This window comes from Thalassophryne amazonica, chromosome 1 (genome assembly GCF_902500255.1).
Source record: "Thalassophryne amazonica chromosome 1, fThaAma1.1, whole genome shotgun sequence".
Lineage (NCBI taxonomy): Eukaryota > Metazoa > Chordata > Actinopteri > Batrachoidiformes > Batrachoididae > Thalassophryne > Thalassophryne amazonica.
In genome coordinates this window covers 164,842,979-164,856,282 of record NC_047103.1, presented here as the reverse complement: position 1 = coordinate 164,856,282, position 13,304 = coordinate 164,842,979, and the positions used below count along the sequence as shown (strand labels likewise).

The 13,304-nt window shown below is 39.8% G+C and overlaps 1 protein-coding gene across 2 annotated transcripts in view; it reads right to left on the bottom strand.

Moving 5' to 3' along the window:
- The window catches only part of LOC117517449 (long-chain specific acyl-CoA dehydrogenase, mitochondrial-like), a 33,826-nt gene that overhangs the window by 7,225 nt on the left and 13,297 nt on the right, over positions 1 to 13,304 (bottom strand). For both annotated transcript variants that reach the window (XM_034178470.1, XM_034178480.1), the window contains exon 7: positions 10,178 to 10,279. In XM_034178470.1, the coding sequence (XP_034034361.1) occupies positions 10,178 to 10,279 (102 nt within the window). The remainder of the gene's footprint in view (positions 1 to 10,177; positions 10,280 to 13,304) is intronic.

Genomic DNA, 13,304 nt, shown 5'->3' with positions numbered 1-13,304 from the left:
TTAAATGCAGTGTTGAGGCTGTCATTCTCAGCATCTGTGTGGATGTTAAAATCGCCCACTATAATTATCTTATCTGAGCTAAGCACTAAGTCAGACAAAAGCTCTGAAAATTCACAGAGAATCTCACAGTAACGACCAGGTGGACGATAGATAATAACAAATAAAACTGTTTTTTGGGACTTCCAATTCGGATGGACAAGACTAAGAGTCAAGCTTTCAAATGAATTAAAGCTCTGTCTGGGTTTTTGATTAATTAATAAGCTGGAATGGAAGACTGCTGCTAATCCTCCGCCTCGGCCCGTGCTACGAGCATTCTGGCAGTTAGTGTGACTCAGGGGAGTTGACTCATTTAAACTAACATATTCATCCTGCTGTAACCAGGTTTCTGTAAGGCAGAATAAATCAATATGTTGATCAATTATTATATCATTTACTAACAGGGACTTAGAAGAGAGAGACCTAATGTTTAATAGACCACATTTAACTGTTTTAGTCTGTGGTGCAGTTGAAGGTGCTATATTATTTTTTCTTTTTGAATTTTTATGCTTAAATAGATTTTTGCTGGTTATTGGTGGTCTGGGAGCAGGCACCGTCTCTATGGGGATGGGGTAATGAGGGGATGGCAGGGGGAGAGAAGCTGCAGAGAGGTGTGTGGTCCCAACCCTGGATAGTCACGGTTTGGAGGATTTAAGAAAATTGGCCAGATTTCTAGAAATGAGAGCTGCTCCATCCAAAGTGGGATGGATGCCGTCTCTCCTAACAAGACCAGGTTTTCCCCAGAAGCTTTGCCAATTATCTATGAAGCCCACCTCATTTTTTGGACACCACTCAGATAGCCAGCAATTCAAGGAGAACATGTGGCTAAACATGTCACTCCCGGTCCGATTGGGGACCGGGAGTGACATGTTTACAGGAGATTTTGCTGGTGTCCTCACCCAAAGTTATGGTGTAGCATCAAATCTGTCCCAAGATGCCTTTCTTCAGGAAGCAGATGTCAAATAAGGTGAACCACCAGAATAAGATCACGAAAGAAAGAAAGAAAGGAAAAAAAGCAACTTTTTTCTAAAGAAATACCATAACGAATTTTTTACTGGAAGACCATACTTTTGAATGAAGATTGACTGATTTATTTATTTATTTATTTTTTTATTTGGATTTCTTATTTGGATTTATTTGAAAGTACAAGGACAGCTTGTCTAACAGGAACAATCTTCTCCTGTTTTAATATTTAGGTTTTAAAACCTACTCTTGTATATTATATAGTACCATATTTATTGTATATGTTTTTTATTACCCTTAATATTTAAATATCAGTTATATATATGATGTCTTATCTTTCTTATGTCTTATTATTTATTATATATATCTTTTTTCTTGAGCCGCTTGGGTGGGTAGGGAGAGTTCCCATGGGATAAAAAAGCTTTTCAACCTACTGTCCCTGGTTCTCAAGACCAGGCACCTAAGTGGTTCTACACTACTCTTTCCTACTCTTGTATTTTACTCTTCCTTTTTAGAATTGGAATATAATATTTAAGATATACCTATTGAATTTTCATCAAGAAGAAAATTAATGGAGAGTTTATTTTATAAATGTAATAGTAAATGTACTATAAATGTAAAAATGTACGAGTTTAAGTTACATGTAAACATTGGTGGGCACACTTCCAATAATCTGATAACAGATAATTATCAAAGATAATGTTTTCATTATCGGATTATCTTTTTAGATAACTTTAAAAACCATTATCGGACTAATTATCTTCCGATAAATTGTCGTCCGATAACTTTTAGACCAGTGATTTTCAACCTTTGTTGAGCCGCGGCACCCTTTTTATATTTACAAAATCCTGCGGCATATCACTGTCATGTGTCACGTGTCACGCACCACTAACTCGACTGTCTCTACACGGTGCGTTAGCACATTAGCAACACGTGCGGTACAGATATGACGTAACATAGTATACTATAGTATATAACTAGAGAGCGCAGTCCCATTGCTGCACACTAAACAAAAACGTCCCTTCATGAACAGCGACATGACGTCTCCTAACCGGGCAAAATATTGACAAAGTACCCGGATGTTAATGCATTTTCAATGAAGATCCGCGACTGGACACACTCAGAAAAATGCTCGCAAAATATGTGTTAAAATGCCATTTTGTCCTGGATATTGAGCCAGCAAAATTAAATTACATTAAATTATGTCAGGAAAGTATTAAATTTACTCTGACACACACGCATTCTCAAATATTAGTGTTGAAAGTTACACGGATCTGCCTGATAAGCTCCGCTGCTCGGCTGAGCTGCTGCTGTGTTCAACGCAGCGCGGCTCCTAAAACCATTACAATACTTTTATATATATTATATTTTTACACAATTATCCTTTATTGACCGAGTTTCATTCATGAAGTCAGCGGTGTGTGTGTGTGCACATCTCTGTGTGTGTGGCAGCACAGCGCGGGTCATTAATTTCATTATTTTAAGGTGCAAAAAAAAAAAAAACTCCCCAGACTTGTCGAACAATTTTTAGTCACTAACGACAAGAATTTTAACTAGACATTGGTCTAGCAGTGGAAAATATCAACTAGACATAAGTGAAATTAATGATCCGTGTCATCGGGTGACACAGGTACGGCAGGAAACATACAGCTGTTTATCATCCAAATATCACGGTCAAAGTGACAACAATAACCACAACTACTTACTTATGGAAGGAAATATTGTCTCTCTTGTTCCTCCGTTTGTGACTTTGCCAACATGCGCAGCTTTCCGGCATATTCCACCTGTTTCTTGACGAGACTAAGTGAACTTCTATGCACACAAATCACTAACTTGCCCGGAATTAAAATGGCGATCACGCCTCCTTGTCAGCACACGGCTCAGCGCTACTGCGCGATTTGCTGCCATCTACTGGAATAAAAGAGCATTACAACATCTGCCACACTATTACAGCACATACACCCGATAATGGTGATATTTGATAACTGCCCACGGCACCCCGGTTGAGAATCACTGTTTTAGACCGATAATGTAGTAAACCAAGCTGAACAGCAGCAAACATTTTTAAAATTTAAAATAAGTTGAGACATACCTGTTAAAAGCTTTCTAAGAGATGTATAGTTCTACCCTCCGCAAACAGAAGAGAGCTGCTTTCAGAAGAAACCACTTTATCCTCTGCAGGCAAAAGAGAACTGGTCACAAAAATAAATAAATAATTTCTTTTAACCCCATACTGATACACTGGTAATATTCACCCGTCATCCAGAGGCATACGTTTTTAACTTATGGTTCAAATTTTAACCAAACTAATTTTGGACGTTATTTAAAATTACTGTCATGTCTGAAGTTTTATAAGGTGAAAATATGAGATATATGTTTTAGTTTTAAAGTAATGTGCTAATTTTTAAGGTTTTGTGAGCACATGCTGTGCCCAGCAGTGCATTATGGGTAGGATAGTGTAATTTCAGTACGTTCACGACAGGACAAATGCATTTCAGACACTCTGTTCAGGCTCCATGGACAGCAGCATTAAACTGTAGTGCCTAAAACTCTTGTGAATATATTCTCTGGGTTTATAGATGTTATTGTATTTGCATTTGTTAAATTCCACGCATCTTAAATGTAGCAGACATGGATTATCTGGAATTTTGTTTTGGCAAGTTTTCAAGGTCTCTACTGCCACCTGCTGGCCAGTAGTGTTCATGGCAGTATTCGCCCTAAGTACTAAGCGACTGGGCACCAGTAGATGGCAGTGTTCTATGTATTTTGACCCCGGTTATATCAGATGGTTGTCAAATCAACTTTTTGGCTTTGCAGATGGCTTTTTTTTTTTTTTACAAATTAAGTTTTAAAAACAAAACAACAACAAAAAAAAACATTACAAGACAGCTCTGCGGTTGTAGAGAAGCTTGAATCTTCGACTGGACTGGGTTGCTTGACGCAAGGATGTTTTTGTTTCAAATCGCAGGAGCTTCCTCAGCTAAAATTCTTGCTCTGGTAGTCTGACTTCTGTCTTGACTCTTGTAGAGAAGAATAAACAGAAGCCACAAAAGCTGGAGTTTTAAACCTAACCAGACCCCTCCTACCGAGAGGCAGACTGCTATAGGCTAGTGACTAAACAATAGCTCTAATTAGCAGCTATTGTGCTCTAGTTAGCACCCTCCTAATGACAGGGCAGCTGTCCCTCCAAGACAGAAGTCAGACTACCAGAGCAAGAATTTTAGCTGAGGAAGCTTCTGCGATTTGAAGCGAAATGTCCTCGCATCAAGCAACCCAGTCCAGTCGAAGATTCTAGCTTCTCTACTATGGAAACCACCTGGACAACTGAGAGCCTACACAGAAACAGCTCTGCGGTGTTTGCACATGCACAGTGCGAGCGGTTGGACGCTTGTAGCTCTTCAGCAGCCAGACCAGAATAATATCAAACAGGTTTGATTTTCATTTGACCATATGATCGGTGATCAGGAGGTGGTCGTGAGATGTTGAACGCAGCTTGTTACTCCATGTACACTACACGATGCAGGATGCGCGATTAACCTGAAACTCGGTCCAAAAAATTCTCGCACGAATGAAAAATCATCTGAAAAAGGGCCAAAACTCGCACAGTGTAAAGCCAACATTTATGTGTCAAGACAATATTGAGTGCATGTTTTACAACATCATAAAACATGCGCACATCATAAAACGTGCGCATGGCACTAATCAATCAATCAATCAATTTTTTTTTATATAGCGCCAAATCACAACAAACAGTTGCCCCAAGGCGCTTTATATTGTAAGGCAAGGCCATACAATAATTATGTAAAACCCCAACGGTCAAAACGACCCCCTGTGAGCAAGCACTTGGCGACAGTGGGAAGGAAAAACTCCCTTTTAACAGGAAGAAACCTCCAGCAGAACCAGGCTCAGGGAGGGGCAGTCTTCTGCTGGGACTGGTTGGGGCTGAGGGAGAGAACCAGGAAAAAGACATGCTGTGGAGGGGAGCAGAGATCGATCACTAATGATTAAATGCAGAGTGGTGCATACAGAGCAAAAAGAGAAAGAAACAGTGCATCACGGGAACCCCCCAGCAGTCTACGTCTATAGCAGCATAACTAAGGGATGGTTCAGGTTCACCCGATCCAGCCCTAACTATAAGCTTTAGCAAAAAGGAAAGTTTTAAGCCTAATCTTAAAAGTAGAGAGGGTGTCTGTCTCCCTGATCTGAATTGGGAGCTGGTTCCACAGGAGAGGAGCCTGAAAGCTGAAGGCTCTGCCTCCCACTCTACTCTTACAAACCCTAGGAACTACAAGTAAGCCTGCAGTCTGAGAGTGGTTGGGGTGATATGGTACTATGAGGTCCCTAAGATAAGATGGGACCTGATTATTCAAAACCTTATAAGTAAGAAGAAGAATTTTAAATTCTATTCTAGAATTAACAGGAAGCCAATGAAGAGAGGCCAATATGGGTGAGATATGCTCTCTCCTTCTAGTCCCTGTCAGTACTCTAGCTGCAGCATTTTGAATTACCGTATTTTCCGGACTATAAGTCGCACTTTTTTACATGTTTTGGCAGGGGGTGCGACCTATACTCCAGTGCGACTTATAAATGAAAAATATACCGGTAGATTCTCATTTAATTTACTGTAATAAAACAATTTTACGTGACAGAGTCGCTCTGTTTTAAAATGGCCACCGGAAACGGAAATGCAATGCATCATGGGCACTGTAGTATAGCAGCCATCCTATAGGTCACGCCGGTCACGATAACCAATCATGGTTCGGCTCGCAATGTGGTCCGCAAAATACAAACATATCCGTAGGTAAAATGCAGCTCACGAGAGGGCGCTCAAGGCTTGTGTGACTGTTCCTGCGACTTCTGACTACCATAGAAAAATAAAAATTTCAACATTACTGATAAATTAACAAGACAACGGAGAAGGCCAGAAAAAAATGCCACCAAAAAGAAAAGCATACTCTGCAGATTACAAGTTGCGAGTGGTGAAATATGCATCCGAAAACGGTAATCGAGCAGCAGAGAGAGAGTTTGGAGTGAGTGAGAAACTTGTGAGGGACTGGAGGAAAGCGGAGGTTACGCTAGCCACCATGAAAAAAACAAAAAAAGCTAATCGCGGGCTAAAAGCTAGATGGCCACAGCTAGAGGAACGAGTCCACACATGGGTGCTCGAACAACGTGCGGCCGGGAGAGGGTTGTCAACAGTGCAGTTACGTCTCCATGCCAGGGTCATTGCTCAGGAGATGAATATTAATGACTTTGTGGGAGGACCTTCTTGGTGTTACCGTTTTATGCAACGCAACCACCTCTCTATCAGAGCAAGGACAACGGTTTGCCAAAAACTGCCAGCAGACTTCCAAGCCAAGGTTGACAGTTTCCGCGAGTTCATTGAAAAACATGTAACTGAGCACAATGTGACACCGGATCACATTATAAACATGGATGAGGTCCCCCTCACTTTTGACATTCCCATGGGCCGAAGTGTTGCAGAGAAAGGGCAAAAGAGTGTGAATATAGTCACAACAGGTCATGAGAAATCACACTTCACAGTGGTGCTGGCATGTTGTGGAGATGGATCAAAATTACCACCAATGGTCATTTTTAAAAGAAAAACCATGCCAAAAATCCAATCCCTTACAGTTGCCATTGCCATGAATGAGAAAGGGTGGATGGATGAAGAAATGATGAATCTATGGCTTACAAAGTGCTACACTAAGCGTCCGGATGGTTTCTTTAGAGCACGCAAAGCCCTGCTTGTGATGGACAGCATGCGAGCGCACATAACGCCTCAGATCAAAGCTAAATTAAAAGTTTTCAACTCCATACCTGCCATCATCCCTGGAGGCTTAACCAAAATACTTCAGCCACTTGACATCTCCGTAAACCGGAGCTTTAAGGCAGTTTTACGTAACCTGTGGGAGCAGTGGATGACGGATGGGAAGCACAGTTTCACAGCAACCGGGAGAATGCGCTCCGCAAATTTCCAGGAAGTCATCGGATGGATCGACAAAGCATGGGCTTCAGTGACGACCAAAACCATCGTGTCGGGATTCAGAAAGGCTGGACTAACTGGAACTGAGGAATCTGAGGAAAGTGACACAGAAGAGGACGCAGTGCTTTGTCTTCCTCTGGAGTTGGCGCAGTTGTTTCAAAGCGACACAGAGGATGAAGAATTCAATGGTTTCAATGATTCGCAGTGAAACTGAGGGTTAAGTGAACTTGTTTGCGTGTTATTTATGTTACGGTATTGTGATGTTCCTGTTACTCTCTTGGCATGTTGCACGTTTTCACGTTTCACATTTTCGGCACCCTGAGTGACATGATTGTTGTGAGTAATGACATCTGTTGCAGAACCACATTCATGTAGTATTCTGTCAAATAAATCTTCTCAACTCAAGGTGGCGCAGTTTCTTCCCCTTGCTGTCACAATATTATCATCTGAACTTTTCATGTTAACATACCTGTATGTCCATGGGACTTATAGTCCAGTACAACTTATTTATGGTTTATTTTTCTTTATAATGGATAAAGTGGCTGGTGCGACTTATACTCCGGTGCAACTTATTTATGGTTTATTTTTCTTTATAATGGATAAAGTGGCTGGTGCGACTTATACTCCAGTGCGACTTATAGTCCGGAAAATACGGTAACTGAAGGCTTTTTAGGGAACTTTTAGGACAACCTGATAATAATGAATTACAGTAGTCCAGCCTAGAGGAAATAAATGCATGAATTAGTTTTTCAGCATCACTCTGAGACAAGACCTTTCTGATTTTAGAGATATTGCGTAAATGCAAAAAAGCAGTCCTACATATTTGTTTAATATGCGCTTTGAATGACATATCCTGATCAAAAATGACTCCAAGATTTCTCACAGTATTACTAGAGGCCAGGGCAATGCCATCCAGAGTAAGGATCTGGTTAGACACCATGTTTCTAAGATTTGTGGGGCCAAGTACAATAACTTCAGTTTTATCTGAGTTTAAAAGCAGGAAATTAGAGGTCATCCATGTCTTTATGTCTGTAAGACAATCCTGCAGTTTAGCTAATTGGTGTGTGTCCTCTGGCTTCATGGATAGATAAAGCTGGGTATCATCTGCGTAACAATGAAAATTTAAGCAATACCGTCTAATAATACTACCTAAGGGAAGCATGTATAAAGTGAATAAAATTGGTCCTAGCACAGAACCTTGTGGAACTCCATAATTAACCCTTCTGTGCTGTAGCCATGTAGCTTCCAGCAGGGGCAGCATGTTCATACATAGAAGTGCTGGCTCATTGTTTGGGTCTTTTGTCGCTTTTGATGCTTCCAAAAGCGATCGTGGTGTTAAAACTCAAATTCAGCTGGTTAGTAGTTGCAAATGTACCAGAGACAATACTGGAATTTATCGGTTATCTGTAACTTCTGATACATTTTTGGGTGGTTTATTTATATCAAAGATAACTTTTAAGTTATCTGATTACCTATTATCAAAGTTAATTTTTTGGTTATCTGTGCCCACCACTGCATGTAAATTATGTTGTAACTTACATATGATCATCTGTTCAGTGGCTTAAAGAAGCAGTTTGCACTTGTAACAAAACCATTAATTAGCTGTTCAGCTTCCGATGGCTAAAGCAGTGTTTTGTTTTGGGGTTTTTTGGTATATAGGGTTTTCAAATGTTTTATTGTGTGGTACATTCACCTCACATATGATCGTCTCTTCAGTGAGTGAAAGAAGCAGTTTACTCGCATTTTGTGCCCTTATAGGGACATTAATTAGCTCACTAGCTGTTCTCCTTTACAACGTTAGTGTCTTGTATATGAATAATACTAAACAATTATTAACCGACTGCGAGGTCGAGACCGATGTTTTGTCAGTACGTGTGAAAAACACAGAGGTTGGATATCTCCATACAGACCGAACAAGTGAGGCTAATAATTCATATATATAGATGGATAGATGGATGGATAGATAGATAGATAGATAGATAGATAGATAGATAGATAGATAGATAGATAGATAGATAGATAGATAGATAGATAGATAGATAGATAGATAGATAGATAGATAGATAGATAGATAGATAGATAGATAGATAGATAGATAGATAGATAGATAGATAGATAGATAGATAGATAGATAGATGGATAGATGGATGGATAGATGGATAGATGGATGGATAGATGGATAGATGGATAGATGGATAGATGGATAGATGGATAGATGGATAGATGGATAGATGGATAGATAGATAGATAGATAGATAGATAGATAGATAGATAGATAGATAGATAGATAGATAGATAGATAGATAGATAGATAGATAGATAGGCTCCAGCCCCCTGCGACCCTTAATTGGACTAAGCAGTTAAAGCTGATGACGGCTCGTAGTCTGACCCGTTTGCTTAACCTCCATGAAGAACTTGCTAACAGATGGTCTGGTCGTTAGCTGGTAAGCTTTCAATCTGTGTGTTTTTTCAGATGCTGTTTAGATATTTATGGAGTATGTTTATGTCCGACTTGGTTTTATGAATCATGTTTTTTGCTTCCTGGTTTGTAACAAAATTATGTGTTGTGGACTGATTGTCATGGAGCGCGTAGCATCGCAGCCATATAATAAAGTGATTTAATCCATTTTGCTTCTTCTTGCATGAAGTGATAATTGTTACTTATACTCCAGTGCGACTCAAATCACGGGTTTTGTTTGAGCTGTTTACAATTTGTTCAAAATAAGGTCCTACTTGGGTAACCTTTAAACTAGTATAAAACACACACACTTGAAACAGCTTAAAACCAGTTTGTGAGCAACAGTTATAGATTCTCACTTACTGAATGTTGGAACAAGTTAAAAAATTATTTGGTTTTATTTTTAAGTGACTTTAATGATTATTTAAAAACACAGCTGCTCATTAACATCCTGTCCATCTATTAAACCAACCCGTGACTACTGTTGTCTCTGAATGACTGGATTCCTGGAGATGGAGGGGTTGGCAGTTTCGTTCATGTGACCAGTCAGCAAACACATCCTTTCCCTGGAACAATGTCCAATAACAGTGTGATCCACATCTAGAAACCCAGTTTAAATTCTGATCAACCTATAATCTCATTTACAGTATGATGCCCTGAAAACCACCTTCTTGTGAATCATATCTCCAGGACCTGAAATTAGATTTTTTCCCCCCCCACAATCATGACTTCACCTGTGGCAGTTCTTGCATCAGGTAGTAGAATCCCTTGTTGGGTTCCCCCAGCAGGGCGTCAGCTGGGAGCCGTACATCTTCAAAAAACAACTCAGCTGTATCCTGCAGGGGCGGATTAAGAGAATCAACGAGAGATCACATGCAAACAGAAATATACCCCCACACAATGCTACTCCCAACAGTCCATGCAATACTCCCATGGTAGGGCTGAAACAATTAGTCGAGTAACTTGAATAATTCGATTACAAAAAATGTTCGAGGTAAATTCTGTGTCTCGAAGCTTCATTTAACATATGCCAAGCCTGTGTGTGGCGCTGTAACATCCCCAGAAAAACAGAAGAAGACTAAGGCATGCCCAGAAGCCGCTTAAATGCTAATAAAATTAGTGCCTAAAGCCACCGCTTTCCAACATGACACACAGAGTAAAATTAAGCCTTTTAAGAGAAAGAGGGTCCACGTTGATCATCTGAAATAGACTGACTGCGCATCTAAAGCAAAGCGGTGTGTTTGTATCTTTTTAAAAAACACATGGTCCGCTCGATGTGGGGAGTGACTACTGACTGGGCGCATCACAGCTCCGTGCCAGGCTACACTGACAGTTTCAGAAAGATCCTGTCAGCAAAAGTCCAATCTTTCTTTTGTGTTTTGCTCAGACTCGCACTGAGTGTTTCACTTTTTAATTTTCGCTTTTTTGGGCAACACACAATGCTTCACAAACATGGTAACTTAAATAAAATAATCATAAAAAACTGATGGCCAGGCTTGCATGTTCAACCTCCAGCTGAAATGCATCTGCTGAACTGCAGAGAAAGAGGGATAAAAAAAAAAAACAACACACACACACACAAAAAAAAAACAAAAAAAAAACACAGCGACCTAGTCCACCAACCTTAAAAAAAAGGTTACATTTTACAAGTTGGGAAAAAAAACAAAACAGAAATCACATCCCATCGCCATTTCAGCAAAATGTCAACATTTTGGCGCAGCTATTTTGCTATTTGTGTCCAAATAAAGGGTTTTGCATGGGAGCACTCAGGTTGTGCGGATTTTTGCTTTGATATTTGTCTTTGATCCAGTACGCCTTTTTTACACATCTTGGATGTGCGTGTCTCTTCTGATTTACTAAGATTTTGGTGCAGAGACATTGCACCATTGTTTAGGGAGAGCCCTGGACTATAACCCCTGGCAAAAATTATGGAATCACCGGCCTCGGAGGATGTTCATTCAGTTGTTTAATTTTGTAGAAAAAAAGCAGATCACAGACATGACACAAAACTAAAGTCATTTCAAATAGCAACTTTCTGGCTTTAAGAAACACTATAAGAAATCAGGAAAAAAATTGTGGCAGTCAGTAACGGTTACGTTTTTAGACCAAGCAGAGGGAAAAAAATATGGAATCACTCAATTCTGAGGAAAAAATTATGGAATCATGAAAAACAAAAGAACGCTCCAACATATCACTAGTATTTTGTTGCACCACCTCTGGCTTTTATAACAGCTTGCAGTCTCTGAGGCATGGACTTAATAAGTGATAAACAGTACTCTTCATCAATCTGGCTCCAACTTTCTCTGATTGCTGTTGCCAGATCAGCTTTGCAGGTTGGAGCCTTGTCATGGACCATTTTTTTCAACTTCCACCAAAGATTTTCAATTGGATTAAGATCCGGACTATTTGCAGGCCATGACATTGACCCTATGTGTCTTTTTGCAAGGAATGTTTTCACAGTTTTTGCTCTATGGCAAGATGTATTATCATCTTGAGAAATGATTTCGTCATCCCCAAACATCCTTTCAACTGATGGGATAAGAAAAGTGTCAAAAATATCAACGTAAACTTGTGCATTTATTGATGATGTAATGACAGCCATCTCCCCAGTGCCTTTACCTGACATGCAGCCCCATATCATCAATGACTGTGGAAACTTACATGTTCTCTTCAGGCAGTCATCTTTATAAATCTCAATGGAACGCCACCAAACAAAAGTTCCAGCATCATCACCTTGCCCAATGCAGATTCGAGATTCATCGCTGAATATGACTTTCATCCAGTCATCCACAGTCCACGATTGCTTTTCCTTAGCCCATTGTAACCTTGTTTTTTTCTGTTTAGGTGTTAATGATGGCTTTCGTTTAGCTTTTCTGTATGTAAATCCCATTTCCTTTAGGCAGTTTCTTACAGTTCGGTCACAGACGTTGACTCCAGTTTCCTCCCATTCGTTCCTCATTTGTTTTGTTGTGCATTTTCGATTTTTGAGACATATTGCTTTAAGTTTTCTGTCTTGATGCTTTGACGTCTTCCTTGGTCTACCAGTATATTTGCCTTTAACAACCTTCCCATGTTGTTTGTATTTGGTCCAGAGTTTAGAGACAGCTGACTGTGAGCAACCAACATCTTTTGCAACATTGCGTGATGATTTACCCTCTTTTAAGAGTTTGATAATCCTCTCCTTTGTTTCAATTGACATCTCTCGTGTTGGAGCCATGATTCATGTCAGTCCACTTGGTGCAACAGCTGTCCAAGGTGTGATCACTCCTTTTTAGATGCAGACTAATGAGCAGATCTGATTTGATGCAGGTGTTAGTTTTGGGGATGAAAATTTACAGGGTGATTCCATAATTTATTCCTCAGAATTGAGTGAGTCCATATTTTTTTCCCTCTGGTTGGTCTAAAAAAGTAACCATTACTGACTGCCACAATTTTTTTTTCCTGATTTCTTATAGTGTTTCTTAAAGCCAGAAAGTTGCCATTTGAAATTACTTTAGTTTTGTGTCATGTCTGTGATCTGCTTTTTTTCTACAAAATTAAACAACTGAATGAACATCCTCTGAGGCCGGTGATTCCATAATTATTGCCAGGGGTTGTATTGATGTTGTTTAAAAATGCAAAAGTACTTTGTATCCGATTAGGTGATTAATCGCCAGAATAATCGATAGAATACTCGATTACTAAAATAATCGATAGCTGCAGCCCTATCCCGCGGTTATGATCACACTTCTTAACAAAGCAAAATTGTATCTTAAGATCTCCAGACTGTATTCTGTTGAAGAGTGCCACATGCTTTTCATGGGTTTTATGCTCTGGATTTAATTTGCCGAGAATTAGCAGGCTTCTGCTCAGAGAACTGTA